Source organism: Macaca nemestrina, chromosome 14 (assembly GCF_043159975.1).
Source record: "Macaca nemestrina isolate mMacNem1 chromosome 14, mMacNem.hap1, whole genome shotgun sequence".
NCBI classification, from domain to species: domain Eukaryota; kingdom Metazoa; phylum Chordata; class Mammalia; order Primates; family Cercopithecidae; genus Macaca; species Macaca nemestrina.
The window spans coordinates 114,950,878-114,968,967 of record NC_092138.1 but is presented as its reverse complement, the minus strand read 5'-3'; the positions used below and the strand labels follow the sequence as shown (position 1 = coordinate 114,968,967).

Sequence of the window (18,090 nt, the reverse complement as noted above, 5' to 3'; positions counted from 1 at the left end):
CACCATCAGCCCTTTTCCTCTAGCCTGGCCACACCATGTCAGAGAAGAGGGGAAGTTACACTCGCAATCACCCACCCAGCACAGCCATGGAAACATGGAGGACGTGGGTGCCGGGAGCCGAGCATGCAGGGAGGAAGCCAGAACTTGCAGTTTTCTTTGGGGCTGGCCCCTGCCCCTTTCTTCTCTTCCCTCTTGGAATTGGCCAGGCCACTGAGGCCCTGGTTCACCTACGATCAGTCTCCCCACATATCTGGCCCTGGCCAGTGTCCTGTTCACAGCTGGGCCATCCCTGGGGGCGTCTGCTCGGCCACCCCCTTGAGGAGCTCACAAGAATCTTCAGGTCTGCCCTCTGTGCCAGTGCCTGAGATTCCTGGATGTGATTCCAGCTGGGAGAACCTTCCAGACTAGAATCCCAGCCTTTCATTCCCAGTGGGGCAGACACTCAGAGGAAGGGTGGAGCAAGGACCCCATGGAGCCATGATCTAGCTGGAGGGTCTGTCCCCGAACCACCTGCTGGGGGCTCAGAAGGGGCAGGGCTGGGCCCCGCTCCTGGGCAGGGGGTGGCTCCTAGGTACCTTACTGTTAGGAGCTGGACTTTGAGTCAGACTCAGGCTTCAGCCTTCCACAGCAATGAGACCTTGGTCGAGTCATGTTACCTCTCTGAACTTGGGTTTTCTCAGTTGCAAAATAGAGTCAGTGGTGCCTCCATGGTGGGTAGTTGTGACCCCCACCATGAGGGAGGACATTTGTACAGAAATTGTCAAGGGTGTATTAGGGACTCAGGGAGATAGGTATGAGGCTGGCCGTCAGGGGCTCATCTCTCTCTTCTCTCCTTACTTCATCAGAAGGGACTGGGGCAAAGGGATCCCTCTGAGTCAGCATCCATCTACCCACCATCTGTTCATCCGTCCATCCACCCATCCATCCATCCATCCATCCATCCATCCATCCATCCATCCATCCGCCTACCCATCCATCCATCTATTCATCCATCCATCCATCCATCCATCCACCCACCCACCCACTTACCATCTGTCCACCTGCCCCTCCATTCATCCATCCACCCACCCACTTATCCATCCACCCACCCACCCACTTATCTATCTATCTGTCCATCCAACCATCCATCTACTTATTCACCCACCCACCCACTTATCCATCCATCCACCTACCCACCCACCTACGCACCCACTTATCCATCCCTCCAGCCATCCATTCTTCCACCAACTCATCTATCCATCCATCTGCCCATCCATCCATCCATCTGTTCACCCACCCACTTATCCGTCCATCCATCCATCCATCTATCCATCCATCCATCCATCCACCCACCCACCCACCCATTTATCCACCCATCCACCCACCCACTCATCTGTCCACCCATCTGCCCATCCATCCATCCATTTACCCACCCACCCAGTTATCCATCCATCCATCCATCCATCCACCCACCTACCCACCCATCTGTTTACCCATCTGCCCATCCATCCATCCATCTGTTCACCCACCCACCCAGTTATCCATCCATCCATCCATCCATCCATCCATCCATCCATCCATCCACCCACCCACCCATCTGTTTACCCATCTGCCCATCCATCCATCCATCTGTTCACCCACCCATACACTTATCCATCCACCTACCCACCTACCCACTTATCTATCCATCCACCCACCCATCTGTCCACCCATCTGCCCATCCATGCATCCTTCCATCCATTTACCCACCCACCCACCCACTTATCCACCCACACACCCTTATCCATCCATCCGTCCATCCATCCGTCTTTCCACCCACCCACCCACCTGTCCACTCATCTGCTCATCCATCCATCTGTTCACACACCCACCCACTTATCCATCCACCCACTTACCTATCTATGTTGTAGACAAGGAGCGCCCACAGAGTGTAAGGCACAAAGATTTGGGCTGCTGGTCCCCAAGGCTCAGGTTCTCTCTCAGACTCCTGCATTTGAGGGTGTTGATCCAGACCCACTGAGAGTAAGGAAGCGTATATTTGGGTATCATTTTGTTGAAAGCTCCAGGAGGAGCGGGCCAATTCTGAGCTATTTATTTACAGAGAAGACGTTCTCACCTTTTTCTTCCCTTCTAAATGACTTTCGAGCCCTGATTGTCTTTGTAAGGACAACCAGACCCTCCTTTCACGCATTCCCCTTCAGAGTTGCTGCCAGTCGCCTGGCTGAGTGAGTGGCATTTTTCATTTTGTCGCTCAGGGCCTTGGGGCGGCTCCCACCTCTCTTTCTGCACTCTGCTGGCTCCCAAGAAGAAACTTCCAATATTGATGTTGGGCCCCACAGCCCTGCCATTGCCCAATGCAGTGGCTGAGAAGTGCCTTTCCTGCTTGCTTTTGTTTTTCCAGCCTCCTCCTGGTGGCAAAACCTGAGTGTGAAGCTGTGATTGCACGTGTTTTGTAATTATCACTGCGCGATGGTTGCTTGTCATTCTGAAGGCAAGAACCCCAAGTTTTTCTGACCTTGCTTTCCACGTGAAAAAAGAAAAAAAAAATGAAGGATAACACAGGCTGAGCTAGAGAAAGTAATTTATAATGATTTGCTTCTGAATATGCAGCAATAGGAGCTGTAGATTTCCAAGGCAGATAGGTGAGTTCCCGGAGCAACATATTTAAATGAGTTTGATAATCTTGCCATTTGGCTCCGTTGGGCTGCCTGTGTGTGTGTGTTTCCAGATGCGTGGTAATGGCTGATAAGGAAGGCCTGCGGCTGGGGCCAGGTCTGTGCAGTTCCTGCTTACTGATTGCTAATGACAGCAGGAGGGTCCGGGCCAGACAGCTCTTCTGATCAGCAGAGCCTCTGAGAGCAGGCTGGGTCAGCGGATGGCTCATCATCACGTGGTCACCAGCACGGCTCAGGGCTCCAATTTCCTTTTAATTTTTATTTATTTTTTGAGATAGGGTTTCACTGTGTCACCCAGCCTGGAGTGCAGTGGCATGATCTGCTGGCTTACTGCAGCTTCGACCACCTGGGCTTAAGTGATCCTCCCAGCTCAGCCTCCCAAATAGCCAGGACCACAGGTGCATGCCACCACGTCTGGCTATTTTTATTTTTTTAGTTTTTGTAGAGATGGAGTCTCGTTGTATTGCTTAGGCTGGCCTCCGACTTCTGGATTCCAGCAATCTTCCTGTCTCAGCCTCCTAAAGTGCTGAGACTGCATGTGTGAGCCACTGCACCTGGCCCTAAAGACTTTGTTGTTGTTGTTGTTGTTTAAGAGATGGAGGCTGGGTGTGGTAGCTTATGCCTGCAATCCTAGCACTTTGGGAGGCCGAGGTGGGTGGATCACCTGAGGTTAGACCAGCCTGGCCAACATGCTGACACCCCATCTCTAGTAAAAATACAAGATTAGTCAGGTGTGGCAACACTTGTCTGTAATCCCCAGCTACTCAGGAGGCTAAGGCAGGAGAATTGCTTGAGCCCGGGAGGCAGAGGTTGCAGCGGGCGGAGATGGTGCCATTGCACTCCAGCCTGGGTAACAAGAATGAAACTCTGTCTCAAAAAAAAAAAAAATAGATAGGGACTCACCGTGTTGCCGAGGCCGGTCTTGAACTCCTCATCTCAAGTGAGGCTGTAGCTGGGATTACAGGCATGAGCCACTGCACCCAGCTCGATTTCCCTTTGTAAGGCACACGTGCATCCACCCGGGTGGTGGTTCTGGGTCACCATTGCCTGGCTTGAGTGTCTTGACTGAGGTTTGGCTGGAGGAACCATGTGCTCAGGTTCACATCCCAAGTACCAGGGGAAGCTGTGAGGCTGCAGGGATAGGACGGGCCAGAGCGGCATTCTCAGGAGATGGCGGGACACTTCGGGGGTTCTGGGTGTCTTCTAAAGTCATAACAAACATGCGTGCTTCTGGCCCTGAGCCTAGTACTTTGCTCTGTTTTCGTTTCTTCATTCAAGCAAGTGGAGGATGGAGTGCAGCCGTGAGTCCCTCCGTGGGCCTTCCTGATCGGGCGCGGTCCCCTTTCCACAAGCTGAGAGCGAGCGAGTCCCTGCTTTGGGCCAGGCTCCGTCTCATTCACCTACAGCCACACGGGGAGACACTATTATCCCCATCTCACAGATGAGTCAACCTAGCCTCAGGGAGCCTCAGCACGGTGCCCGGGAAGGGCGGATTTGAACCCAGGGCGGTCTGGGCTCTTCCCTCTTTGCAGAGCATCTCCTGGCCAGAGCCAGATGACTCATTTCTCTTCCTTCTCCCTGCCGCACCCCACCACCTCACAGGGATGTGGCACCTGCTGTGCTGTGGGCAGGTTGTGCCTCGTGTTGCCGCACAGATCTATGCTCCGGGCAGCTCACTGCAGTCGGGTTGAGTCAGGACCCACCTGTCACTTCAGATCGAGAAGCACGGAGGGCAGTGAGGATGCCCGTGGCCACCTTGGGAAGTTTCCTCAAGACGAAAGGACTTTTAAACGTGGAACAAGACAGTTAACAATCGTATGGAGAAGCCAGTGGCTGCCTCACTCCAAGTCTCCTGGTCTGTTTGTCTGAGGTGCACTTGGGGCCTTGGGTGGGGAACAGCTGGGAGGTCTTCCTGAGACCTCAGGTCCCTGTCTGAGCAATTTCTGTAGGCGGTGTGGGAGGAGTGGCTCAGTTCCATTGGTTTAGGAAATGATGCTAGAGGCTGCTCTGAGCCCAGCACTCAGCTGGGTTGGGGCCAGGTGGACCGCCCCACACTGGACCATTTCTCCTGGCAGCTCTCAGCATCCTCGGCTGTCCAGCTAGAGGACCATGGATGGGTCGCTGGATGTGACAGAGCCTTGCTTCTCCTGGGAGAAGGTGCATGTGTTTTCCAGCTGCAGGTGGCGAGAGTTGGGTGGGACATCTCGGGTCTAGCACTGCACAGGGCGTGGGGGGCACTGGAAACTGTTGGCCACTGCTACTCTCGTCTTCACCTGGTGCACTGGGGTCTGTAGGTGGTGGCCAGGAGGGTATGGCTGGCCCTGCCAGAGAGTCGTGGAAAGGGGAATTCCCTCCAGAGGCCCTAAGCAAAACCAGTACTTCTGGAGGCTTGACGAGGGTCAGAGAGGGGCCTGCAGGGTGCCGGGAGCTCGTAAACCTTGTCAGAGCACGTGGCGCCCTTCCCTAGGGCCCCAGGCAGCCCCACCATGGGGGCCCTCAGTGGCTTCACTGGCTCAAGCGCAGGGTGACTGAGTCACTTTTTTGGCTTCCATCTCTCTGAGGCGCCAGAAAAAGAAAGCTAGAGTTGCGCATGCACCGTCTGGGTAGATGGGCTTCCTGGAGGGAGGCCTGATGGGCACTGGGTGTTGAGCCTTGATGCTGGCCTTGGCTTGCCCAACTGCAGACCTGCTCTGAGGACCCCGTGGTCCTCTGTGTGGGTGGACGCCTGCTCTGACTCTGCAGGGAGTCCTGGGACCACCAGCGGACCCATGGCCTTGTCCTCACTTGGCACTCACCGGCAGCGTTGCATCCCCTCCAGGGGTGTGTCCTCCTGTAGGACCCAGCAGCCTTGTGACGAGACCTCTGTTAGGACCATGTTTTATAGTTGAGGAAACAGGCTCAGGGAGGCTGAGAGTTGCCCCAGCTCCAAGGGGGAAGCTGACATTCGAACCTCAACCTGTGTGGCCCGGAGTTCCCGCTTCCATGTCACTTCCCCACGCTGCCACCCTGTGATGTGTGCTAAACAAACACCACCCCATCATCTATCATCATAATGGCAAAATTGGCAGGCTCTTCTTTTTTTTTTTTTTGAGACGGAGTCTTGCTCTGTTGCCCAGGTTGGAGTGCAGTGGCGCAATCTCGGCCCTCTGGAACCTCTGGAACCTCCGCCTCCTGGGTTCAAGCCATTCTCCTGCCTCAGCCTCCCAGGTAACTGGGACTACAGGCATGTACCACCACGCCTGGCTAATTTTTTTGTATTTTTAGTAGAGATGGGGTTTCACCAGGCTGGCCAGGCTGGTCTCGAACTCCTAACCTCAAGTGATCCGCCCACCTCGGCCTCCCAAAGTGCTGGGATTACAGACGTGAACCACCACGCCCGACCAGACTCCTCTTTAAAATCATCGCAGTGTAGTTGCCCCGCACTGACTGACGTTGAGTAGACGTGTCCTCACTCCCACCAATGGGCCCCAGGCTCACGGGGATTTGACGGCTGTTTTGCTTGGAGGTTTTTGTGAGTTCCTGCTCTGTGGAAGGTGTAGGGATTGCTACGAAACACAGTGGTCCCATGAGCATGGGCTCCTCCCCTCCCCTCAACACATAGAATCCCTCTTTAAATGAAATAATGCAAACTAAAACATGATTACTAGGCTTAGAACTAGAAAGGGAAATCCCTCAATTGTCAGAAACCAAGAGGAATGTCAAAGACAGAAAGAGGAGCCAGGCCAGCTTGGCTCCCCACCCACCCCCTGGGAGGCCTGGAACCAGGGCCACCCTAGGGCCTGGGCCCCAATAGCTGGGGTTGTGTCATGGTAGAGGTGAGGGAGATGGAATGGACGCAGTGCAGAGAGCTGAGCCAGGAAGGCCGAGAGGGCCATGCAGTGGGGACCAGAGAGCTGTACCCTGGCACACAGAAGCAGCTGACCATCCCAGACTGGGCAGGGAAACAGTCTCTGGCAGGATCCATCCTGCATTGGCACCAGGCCCGAGGTAGGGCCTGAAAGCCAGGGGGAAACCAGGAGAGCCTCACAGTTATGCCTCTCAGAGCTTGGGGGCTCCCTCCACCCATTGAAAACAATTCCCTTTGAGGATGCAGTTACATCATAGAACGATATATATGTGTGTTTATACACAATACATGTGATCTGTGAATATATGTATGTTTACCAGACTAGGCAGCTGGTGCTGAAAAAGAACAGATCAGCATGGGGGAGGGGGCTAGCAGATGCAATTGATGAGAGAGAGTTTCTATTCTCGGAAAAAAGGAACAGAATGCAAAAGAAAAGAAGAGAAAATGATGAGCAAACAAGCAGGACAAAAAGAACAGATGGACTTTGAGAAAATAACTAAATAGAAATTCTCAAAATGAAAGCTGAGGTTGTTGAAACGAAAAACTCAATATGTGTCTTAAACAGTAGTCTAGGTGGAGCCGAAGGGAGAATTAATGAATCAGAAGACAGAACCAAGGAAGTCACTAAGAATACAGCACAGAAGGATGTAGTTACAGGAGGTGTGAAAAAGAAGTGAGGCAGACGATGCAGAGAGAAAGTGCAGAGGTGCAGTGGAGACTGGGTTGAGGTCACGTGTGAATAGCTAGACATCTGGGTTCTTTCCAGAAGGCCATGCAAAATTGGGTGATTGTCCAACAGTGAATCCACAGTCTACGTTTCCTTTTTCTTCATGGCCCTGTCTTAAGTTTTGACTGTGGATGTTTAAGTTGCAAGTACTGTGAGCACAGCACCTCTGTCCTCAGTTTGGAAACTCGATGCAGTAAAGTAAAGATGCTGAAGTGTTTTTGTGGAAGGAACCGTCAAGTGAAGTTTTTGGTGCCTGGGCTCTGGGGTCACTGAGGCTTCCTGTCCTCTGCTGAAACTGCAGCATAGAGCTTTGCATTTACGGTCACTATGATCTAAAGATTTCTCAGGTGGAGTTGTAGCTGAAGGGCCTACAATGTGAAGATGTTGGAGATAAATCATTCAGCAAAGCCAACTTAGTTCCTACCCTGGAAGAGCTCACAGACCACATCCCCTTCCCTGTGTCCTTCCTGGTCCCTCTGCTTCCCTGCCCAGTGTGGAGGGGCTTCAGGGACCCTGCATCTGTGAGGCATCCACAAGTGGACAATTGGGACATGCTCCTGGCTTCCCGCAGCCTTTGACCCAGTCTGTGGCATTACCCATCTGGCCAGTCCCTAGGGGACACAGGGCCCCAGTGGGCTGCATATCCAGCCATGTGGGCCCTGAATTGTAAATGCAGATTCCCAGGCCCCAGAGCCTCTGGGGTGGGGGATAGGACCTAGGGTCTGTCCTTTAAAGCACCATCTTGAAAAGGTTGTACTGTGGCTGTGTGGAGGCTGACGGGCTGCCGATGTCTGAGAACCTGAGACATGACATGGTTGGGTGGGGATGGAGCCAGGGCTGCCATCCAGGATCTGGACTCAACCACCCAGCCTGTCCTCTGAGCTCTCCAGTCCCCACCTCATTCCTCAGTGAGTCTCACCGAGCACGGCCCGGTGAGGCCTGGACATTGGTGAATGGCACAGAGGCCTGAAGCTTTGGGAGCTGGCGGTGCAGGTGGACTCCCCAGCAGGCCTGGTCCTTTCGAGTAGCACATCTTTCCCCTTGTCCTTCCTCCCTGTTCCTTGTCCTCAGCACACACACTCCTTTCCTCCTGCCCTGGCGGCTGTCTGTAGGAGAGGGAAGGAAGGAGGAAGGGAAGTACGGCTGTGTGTCTTCATTCATTTGTTAACCGGCACTCGGAACAGACGAGGTAATAAAAGTAGGGAAAATGTCATCCTTTGACATTTGCGATATCGGAAGAGTTGGCTGGGGCTGTGGGCTAAGAGGTGTTTGATCATTGCCTGAGAGCCAGACCCTGGGGACACCAGCTTTCTGTCCTGGGAGTGGGGCGGGCATAGCCAGAGTTGCCCTGGGGCGCTACTGTGGGGCATCCCTCCTCCTGCAGGGAGGTACTTCTGCTCCCAAACTTTCAGGCCGGTGGGTTTCACATGGGGCCGCCTCTGCCCCATCTGACCCCATGGCTTATCTCAGCAGTCCGGTGTCTGCTGCAGCAGCGCCTGCCCTGGGTTTTGGGTCACTGGAGTATGGTCCCCCATGGTGGGCCCCTGAGCTTCCCCCTGTCCCCAGTGCCAGCCAGGAAGCCTGAAATTCAGGCAGATGGAGGGACCGGGGTCCTCCAGCATAGCTGGTCATGCTGAACCCATGGAAGGAGCTGCCCATCAATGCTGCAGGCCCTCCAGAGCCCTTCATACGCCACTCACGACATGTTCATCCTGGGGCAAAGCGCCCCAAGCTCGGGGCTGAGGCTGCTGTGGTCATAGCAGCTGTAGAAATTGTCCACAGGAGCCACAGAAGCACGGACGCAGGAGACCCATGTTCTGGCCTTGGCTGGCTCACCCACCACGCCTCCTTTCTGTCTCTGGTTCCATCTGTACAACCCGACCTGGGGCCTTTGCGCTGACTCCAGGTTGACAAACATGTTCTTGTGTGTCAGTGCTGATCGAATGCTGGTGCCTCCTTAGACTCCATGGAGGAGGGCTCTGGGCCTGCGCCCAGCTCCTCGGAGGAGTTGATTAGCCACGTCTGCCGTGGGAGGTGTGTGAGGGGGGCTCGGGTGCCCCGTAGTTGCCAGACCCTTTGAGATCTAACATTCTTCCAAATAACTGTAAGGACATACAGCAATATTGCTTTAATTTTTGTTTTCCCTAAATGCTTAGAGCTCTTAAAAGCCAAAAACACTCGCAGAGCCAAGTTCCTCATTATTTATGAAAGGGCCCTTATAGCATCAGCATGGGAGTGCGGCTGGGCCGGCTGCATAATCGGCCCATTGAGTCTTGTCTGAGGAAGCACAGAAGAGCCCTGTCCTTCCACGACCCCAGCTTCCCTGAGCCCCGGCCCCTAACCACCAGCACCTACAGGAAGGCAGCACGCAGCCGCTGGCTCATTGGTCGAACCTGCCATCTCTATGGTTCATTTTCTTTCCTCTCCCGCTTTTGAAAATTGCTGCTGGAAGCGGAACAGCCTGAAAGGAAGGCTGGGGGGTATATCCGGCTGGGGGGCTTTGGCCAAGTGACTGAGCCTCGGTTTTCCTGTCTGGCAAATGTGCACCGCAGGATGGCCTCGTGGGGTTCCCTGGTGCGGTGTGCAGCACACAGAGCGCCCTCTGGGCTCCGTTCCTCTGACGCCAGCACCCAGTGGAGGGTGTTTATGAATTCAGCACGTGGCCGTCGTGGGCGAACTTGCGCACCCACATGGACTCACACACGTACTCGGTGCAGTTTCAACATCAAGGCCGCACCTCCCTCCTCAGGGCCTAAGTCTGGCGCGCACGCAGGAGCTCCATTCACTGTGAATTGTGACAGCTTCCTGGCCATCTCATGTGTGTGACAGCCTGTGCCCCTGGGCCAGCCATCTCCTGTCCTCTGCCCCAGGTTCCCCATATTCATCTGCAGAGCCTCTTGCCCTCTCTCCGGCCTGCTTGCCACCCGTCCCTTTGGAGATCTGTGGAGTAGCTGTGTTGGGGCTTTCAACGCCAGGAGACGGGTGGGTCCTGCCTATCCATAGGAGGCCCACATCACAGGGCAGGCTGGTTAGGGGCAGCAGAGGGAAGAGGAGCGGCTACTGCTCCTCACCAAACCTTCCTCTTGACCAGTCTGCTGGTCAGGGGAGACAAGGAGAGATCCCGTCATGCCACCGTGCACCTGGAGCTCTTGCCCTTCTGTGTCCTGAGCCCTCCATGGAGCCAGGCATCTGGTTAAATGTCATGCAGGGGAGGGCTTGAAGGGAAGCAAGCAGTACCCTGGGACATTTGCATGTGCGTGGTGTCCTGGCTGCTGGGTGACTTTGGGCGGGTCACTTGACCTCTCCGGGCTCCCGTTTCCCCATCTCTGAAACTGTAGCCGTGTTTCTTACCCAGATGTGATGTGCTTAGTTGACAGTTCTCGATGTCCTGCAAAACACCGTCCCCAGTTCTGCGATGCCTTTTCTGGTTTCTTGTGAAATTACAGCAGCGTCTTTTCTTGTCTCTCCCAGGTCATCTCCGCGGTGTCGAGGCTCTCACTGCACAGCATTGCGCAGAACAAAGGAATCAGGTGAGCTCTCCGGAGTGCGCCGCCAAGGCCAGGTCCTTTCATCTCCGTTGACACCGGCGTGCCTTGTCACAGATACTGGGGTGGGAAGCAGATGCCCTCGCTCTGCCTGCGTCTTTATCATGCATTTGCAGCGTGTTGTCGAGTAACTTGTTGGCGGCTACAGTAAGGGGTGCCGGGGGAGGGAGGCTTTAGCTCACACCGGGGAAATCTTGCAAGCATGTTACTGACGGCTGCAAAATCTCTTTCGATTTAGGTAATAAGATCAGTAAATTAATCCTTTCACAGATCATTGCCTACCTAAATGCACTCTCCACACATCAGAACCGGGGGCTCTGCCGAGAATGAGGTAGCTGGGGTCTGTTTGCAGGGATGGGGCCGAAGCAGGGTGGACTTGCCTAGCTTAGGGGCTGCAGGTCTCTGTGCAGGGCATCTGGACAAGTCAAGCCAAGGAATTTCTCCACTCTCCGTTTATTCTGCTTGGACTGCAGAGTTCAGCCTCAGAGGGTCCCCTGACCCCTGTGATCTTGCCTCCTGCTTCTGACGCTTGGATGGCACTTGGGCGTCTGTGAGAGGAGGGAATGGCCCCAGATAAGAACTGGTCACTGTGGATTCTGACCCACAGATTGAGGTCAGGGAGACCGGGTTCCTGACAGGGTGGGGACGTGTGTCTGGGAGACCCTTGGGAGGACAGGGGCCAGCAGAGTGAGAAGGAGAGGCTGGGATGGCAGAGAGCGCCTGGCCTGACAGCAGAGAGGATGGGGTCACATCTGGGCACAGGTGACATCATGAGGGTGCCCTGATTTTGGGAAGGGGCCTCATCCTGATGTGATCCGTGGGGGACGCTGTGTGTGACTGCAGGCTGGGGGGGTCCCAGGACGATGGTGCTGGAGCATTTGGGTGGCACAGTTGCCCCTTGGTGGGGGCCATTTGCTCAGAGGCCCTGGGCGGCGCTAAATGTTCCTAAAACCATAGGGACTTCCAATGTTGGATTCTCAGAGGACTCGGAAATTCCTTTGAATTGAGGTTTTTTAAAAAATGTGAAATATAGAATAGACTCTTAAAATTCCATATTAATCACATACAAAAGAATATTTAGGACACATTTGGGGCATAAAGAATACCAGTCAAAACCCCGGTGCCCAGCGCCCTGAGTACTTTCTAGAGGATAACTAACACCTCTGGGACCCCCCCCAGTCCCTCCACCAGGTGCGTAGGCTGTTTTCCAACTGGTGCAAAGTCTGTAATAGGCACCGTTTAAAACACGTTTAATTTTTTTTTAAAGTATCATTTCTGGATACAAAGACTATGTGCTGTTTGTTTTTGTTTCCAGAAATGATGGCTGCTTCTTCCTTCCACCAGCCCATGACGTACAGAACTGTCAGTGGCGTGGTTGTACTCCCCAGCCTGTTTCTTCTTGTTTTTTTTTTTTTTTTGAGACGGAGTCTGGCTCTGTCTCCCGAGCTGGAGTGCAGTGGCCGGATCTCAGCTCACTGCAAGCTCCGCCTCCCGGGTTCACGCCATTCTCCTGCCTCAGCCTCCTGAGTAGCTGGGACTACAGGCACCCGCCACCTTGCCCGGCTAGTTTTTTGTATTTTTTAGTAGAGACGGGGTTTCACCATGTTCGCCAGGATGGTCTCGATCTCCTGACCTCGTGATCCGCCCGTCTCGGCCTCCCAAAGTGCTGGGATTACAGGCTCGAGCCATCGCGCCCGGCCCTTGTTTTGTTTTTTTTAACATATTATTAGGCAGGAAAGAGATTCAAGCAACAAAAAAATCAGTCATTTTCATTGCTCCTGCACAAAATACTAGAGTTTTTATCTCTTCTGCAAATCCATTAGCCATTCTCCCAAACTGGAGGCCTGGTGCTGCAGCCCCCACGTCAGACAAGTGACCTGATTCTGCTCCTGGGAAGGCAGGTGGCCCGGCTTGGCATTGGCGCGGTCCTGCCGCAGGTGCCCACAGCCATATCCCCTCTCCTGCTGCGGACAGTCCGTGGTCACAGTCCTGGGTCACAGCTGTGTCCGTGTCAGGCTCTGGATGTCCCTGCCCTCCTAAGGCTGAGGTGCTCCGTCTGAAGCTCTGAGGGCCTGTTTCTCTTGGAGTTTACAGGTGGCAACGGGAGCCCACTGGTGGCTTCGGGGATGGTGAGGACAGTGGAAAGGGCTGGACCTGCATCTATCCTGCATGTCTGTCCTGCTGTCTGATGAATGGGGAGGCCCTTTGAGGCCTGGGGTGGGGACCCTCCCTCCGGGCCACCCCCTCCCTCCCCCACCTCTCTGGCCCCTCCACCCAGCCAACCCCAGAGGACACTGCTGGTGCTTCATGCCGCTCCTCCCAGGACGGGCGGAGCAGTCGGTTGGCCCTGCTTGCTGGCCCTGGCCCTGGGGCTGGCAGATGTAGAGGGAAACCTGCCCTCTTCCCTCTCAGGTCGGGGAACTGCCTAGGCAGCGTGTGGGCACACTGGCCCCTGGGACTGGGAACACAGACCCCAGCCCTGAAGGCTGCCGCCCCATGGGAGACCTGAGTGGAGGCGTGATGAGCCAGGGCTGCGTGTCGGTGGACCCAGCTCTGAAGCCTGTGTCCTGGTTAGCTGTGGGCCTCGTGCTGGAGAAATCTCCCCGAGCCTCCCTTTTTACATCTACAAGATGAGGATGAACACTGGGGGTGTCTCGGATTGATTGAGATGAGACCTGTAAATCCCAGGGCACAGGGCCTGGCCCAGAGAAGGGCTCACTAAATGCTCTAGTGACAGTAGCAGGGTGTGTGTGGGGTCCCCAAGACCATCCTCGGGTTCTTGGATTCACCAGGAGAAGCCATTATGGCTGCGGAGAAAGGTCTAGACTCAAATCAGCAAACGGAAAAGGCCCCGGGATGGAGCCAGGATACAATCGGGCGTGGGTTTGCATTTGTCCCCTCCCCATGGAGCTTTCTGCATAGTGCTTAGTTCTCCTGGCAACGGTGTGTGACAGTAGGCACGTGTGGCAACAGCCGCAGAACATTGCCAGCCACGGAAACCCACCCAAGCCGAGTGGGGGTCCTCACTGGTGGTCGGTGGGGTTGGGCATGCCTGTGAGACCGACCTTAGTTGCTCCATCCCCAGCCCCTCCGGAGGCCACGCTGATCCTGCGTTGCCCACAGCCCTGCCATAAACCACATCGTGAGCGTACCCTGTGTGGCCCAAGGCCTCAGGTGTACAAAGACGCTCTTATCCGGAGGGCTTATCCGGCAGACACTCCAGGACTTAGAGGTTAGAGGTCGTCTCCTAGGAGCTGGGCAAGAGCCAGTCTTTACTTTGGCATGTGGAGGGGTTGAGCACCCCACGTCCGCTGAGTTACCCCTTTTTGCACACAGGACAGGCAGATGTGAGAGACGAAGGGGAGGTGTTTGCAGGCCAAAGGAACGGGTCTCCTGAGTGCAGAGCAAGGCTTTGCAGAAAGACCTCTGCAGGCCCTTTTCCCCGGGGCCCTGACTTTCCTGCCCTTCTCCTCCACCCTCCCTCCTCTGAGCCCCACTCTGGGACTTTTCCTGGGTCCTTCCCGTCTGCAGCCCTTGGGGTTGAGCGCAGACCTCCACTGGTTCACATGCCCACCCGAGAGTTCGGGAGACAGGTGACAGGCAACCCTCCCAGGCAGCCCTACGTGGTGGCTGAGTCTGAGCAGTGTCCCACCTTGCTCTGGATGGGCTGAGATTTCCGTGGGGAATTGAACCTTCTGGGGTCAGCCACCAGCACTTCACAAGACACTAAGTGTTGCGTTTCGAGTGTTTTGTAGTGTTAGTGATTAGCAAAAGGTTCTAGTTTAGCACAACCCTTTCCTTCTTGAAAACCCGCAAATCAAGCCCACAGCCCTGAAGAATCTCTCCCTCGTTTCATGGCTGGATAGGAGCCCAACGTGCTCCTTCAAAAAAAATCATTTTCACAACCCTTGCACTTTGCATAATGAGCTGATTTTCCATAAAAGCCCCAATTATACTTCTCAGAGGCTGATGAATTGGAGACTTAATCTAAGAATCCCGCCCTGGTGCCGGCTAGGGGATCAAACGTGTTGGGGAAGGGGGGCGAGGGGGAGGATTGTGGTTGTAGAGTAGGAGAGGGGTTTGTGGAAGGCACCCAGCGAGGCATATGGGGATGTGGATCTTGCTGTGATCAGAGCTAACCCTCCAGATTGGGGGTGTCCTAATTTGGGGTCATCACAGCTCTGAACAGCTGGGAGGGAGGAGATGGTGAAGGGTAGGACTGCCTGAGAAGGAAGCCAAAAGGTGTCCTCAGTCTATGAGGTCAGGACCCATGAAGGAAACTTCCATCAGCCAAATAACCTTGGGCAGGGATTCTCTTGGAACCTTTGTCTCTTCTTCTGTAGGCTGGGAGCATGGCCCTGCCTCGTGTGGCTGCTGTGTGTCTGTGCACCGTACAGCACAGCACCTGGTCCTTGGTGAAGGCCCACAGCTGCTAGGTGGATGTCCTAACCCCCAAACCCTGAGAGTGTGACAAGGAAAAGGGTTTTTGCAGATGTAAATACACATAATTTTAAGAAGGAGGCAGGAAGGTCAGAGTCAGAAGAAGGAGATGTGACGGCAGAGGCGGAGTTAGCGTGATGGGGCTGTGGGCCAAGGAATGCAGGCGACTTCGGAAGCTGGAAAAGGTAAGGGACACATTGTCCCTGGTGCCCCCTGAAAGGGACCAGACCCTCAATACCTTGATGCCAGGCCCTAGAACCCACTTCAGATTTCTGACGTCCTGAACTGTGAGAGTCTGTGTTGCTTGAAGCCACCAACTCTCCAACTCTCTGGTGACCTGTTAGAGCTGCGGCAAAGGCCCCTGGATTGGCTGGGAGGCTGTCTGAAGGCCCAGCTGTGTGGCGAGTCTGGGCATATACCAGCATGCGGTCTTGGTCGGGAGCACATACCAGCATGGGGTCCCGGTGGGGGGCACATACCAGCATGGGGTCCTGGTGGGGGACACATACCAGCATGGAGTCCGGATGGAGGGCTCAGCCCTGGCTCCTTGCTGAGCTGGGCTCCTGGCTTTGATTGTCTCATGCTGGCCCAGCCCTGCCACCCTCTCTTCTGCTTCTGACTTTTAAAAATTCAAATACATTCATATCCCATAAATGTAACCCTTTTAAAGCATGCAATTCAGTGGCCTTTAGTACGTTCACAGTATTGTGCAACCACCGCCTCTATCTGCTTTCAAAAATCTTCACACCCCAGAAAGAAACCGGTCACCGTGAGTAGTCACCGCCCTCCCCAGCCTCAGGCAGCCCCCAGCCTGCTTTCCGTCTGCCTGTTCTGGCTGTTTTGTGTCCGTGGAATCATACCGTGCGCGCCTTTCACACGTGGCTTCTCCCACTCCGCATCTTGTTTTCGAGGTTCACTCAGCCGTAGCCGGTCAGTGCGTCATTGCTCTTTATGGCTGTGTAACATTCCATTGTGTGGCTGGGCCATAGTTTGCATATCCGTTGATCACGTGATGAACCTTTGGCCTGTTTCCACCTTTTGGCTCCTGTGAATAGCATTGCTGTGATGGCTGCAAGGCGGGAGACAGGGGTCAGGCTGAGGTTGGAGTGAGAGAAATGGACGTAAGCTGGAACTTCCTGCTTCAATATGAAGTGAATTCTTAGAATATCAGACATACCCGTATCAAATCTAAGCACAACAAAACCTTAGGAACTGTAAGCGGTTTTGTTCGCATTTTGTTACGGCTTTGAGGACCCGCCTTTTGGTCTTCCCATGTGCAGGGGGAGCTGGTGGCGAGCTTTATCCTGGAGCACTGAGCAACCAGACCTAAGATGTGGCTCGTGTAGGGAGAGGCTGGGTGCCCTCCCGGGATATAGAGGCAGCTTGCAGAGATAGCCTTTTGCTGAGTTCTTTCCTTTCAGCCTCTGCTCCTGCAGTGGCCGGGAGGGCACTGGAACCCCGTTCCTTGCTGGGTGGCCCAGATAATGAGAAAGTCAGTGCAGTGGTGAGGGCTGCATCCTTGACTTCCACTCCCAAACCTGGTTTTGCCTTCCCGAATCACCTACTAGGTACCAAATACTTCTCAAGTGAGACATCTCAGCCAGAGGCTCCATGAGTGGGCCTTGGCAGACGCTGCAGCTCCCACACCTCCGTGAACGAATGTGCTACCCTCTGTGCACACTGTTTTCCGAGGTGAAGGATAAGCACGTCAACGCCTTGTCCTGCCCCGAGAGTCCCGGCCTCTTCTCCCCGGAGTCTTTGCTGTGTTTGAAGACATTGCTGTGGCTCCTGTAGCCTTCTCTCTTGGGCACAGCATCCCCGGCTCTCAGCGCTTTCTTCCATCCGAGCTGGTGTTCCTTTTCCCATCTGGTGCTGCCCGCTTAATTCCAGGTAATCGGGCTGAGAGGAGATGGGGACGGGAGGTGGCAGTCATTATATGCTTAGCAGCTCATCCCGCCAGCAAGATGGGTTTAATTGTCCCACCTGGTGACATGAAACGTCCTGGCCACCTGTCCTCAGTGGGTCTGCTGTGAGGGGACAGGATGACATGTGAGTCCCTGGGCCGGCCTCATTGGAGAGTCTTTTTTTTCTTTTTCTTTCCTTTCATTACAATAATGGATTCAACCTCCTCTGCATAGGGAGTGGGAGGGGAGTAATTGGAAGATATTAAACTCCTTCCTGGAGAGGCGAGGTCAGAAGAGGCCACCTTTGGATTGCTGGGCTTCGAGGCTGGGGTCCGGCCCCCTCCAGCCTGCTTCTGGTCACAGCAGCCAGCTCTCTGAAGGGTAGGCTCGAGTCACCAGCTGCCTTGCTCCATCAATCTGGCACCTGTTCCACACCCCAGGCCCTTATTGCCCTGGTCAGCAGCACAAGCCAGCGGCGACTCAGTGAAGAATAGCACCGGGCAGGCCCAGCACTCCGGCCTGGTGCGGTCACTGCCTCATTCGCACCACTCTCCTCCTCTGCATCTGTCCAGCCATGGCTGGGGCCTCCAAGTTTAGGCAGAACAAACTGTGTTAGATGGTGTGTGTGTATGGGTGTGTGCATGTGTGTATGTACACGTGCACGTGGGGGTGTGTGTGCAGGTGCACATGGGTGTGTGTGTGCCTGTGCAGATGTGTGTGTGTGTGTACAGGTGCATGGAGTGTGTGTGTGTGCAGGTGTATGGGGGGGTGTGTGTGCATGTGCAGATGGGGGTGTGTGTGCAGGTTCATGGAGTGTGTGTGTATGTGCAGATGGGTGTATGTGTGTGTGCACATGTGTGTGTATATATGCTCATGTGCCCACACGTATCTCTGCACTGGAAGTTCCCGGCAGGCCTGGATCTTGCTCATTCTGTATCCCAGTATCTCCAGCAGTTGAGTCTGAATGTAGGGA

General features: G+C 54.6%; 1 protein-coding gene across 5 annotated transcripts in view; it reads left to right on the top strand.

Moving 5' to 3' along the window:
* The window catches only part of LOC105471878 (vav guanine nucleotide exchange factor 2), a 235,450-nt gene that overhangs the window by 123,392 nt on the left and 93,968 nt on the right, over positions 1–18,090 (top strand). For all 5 annotated transcript variants that reach the window (XM_071078563.1, XM_071078564.1, XM_011724673.3 and 2 more), the window contains exon 3: positions 10,700–10,758. In XM_071078563.1, coding sequence (XP_070934664.1) covers positions 10,700–10,758 — 59 coding nt within the window. The remainder of the gene's footprint in view (positions 1–10,699; positions 10,759–18,090) is intronic.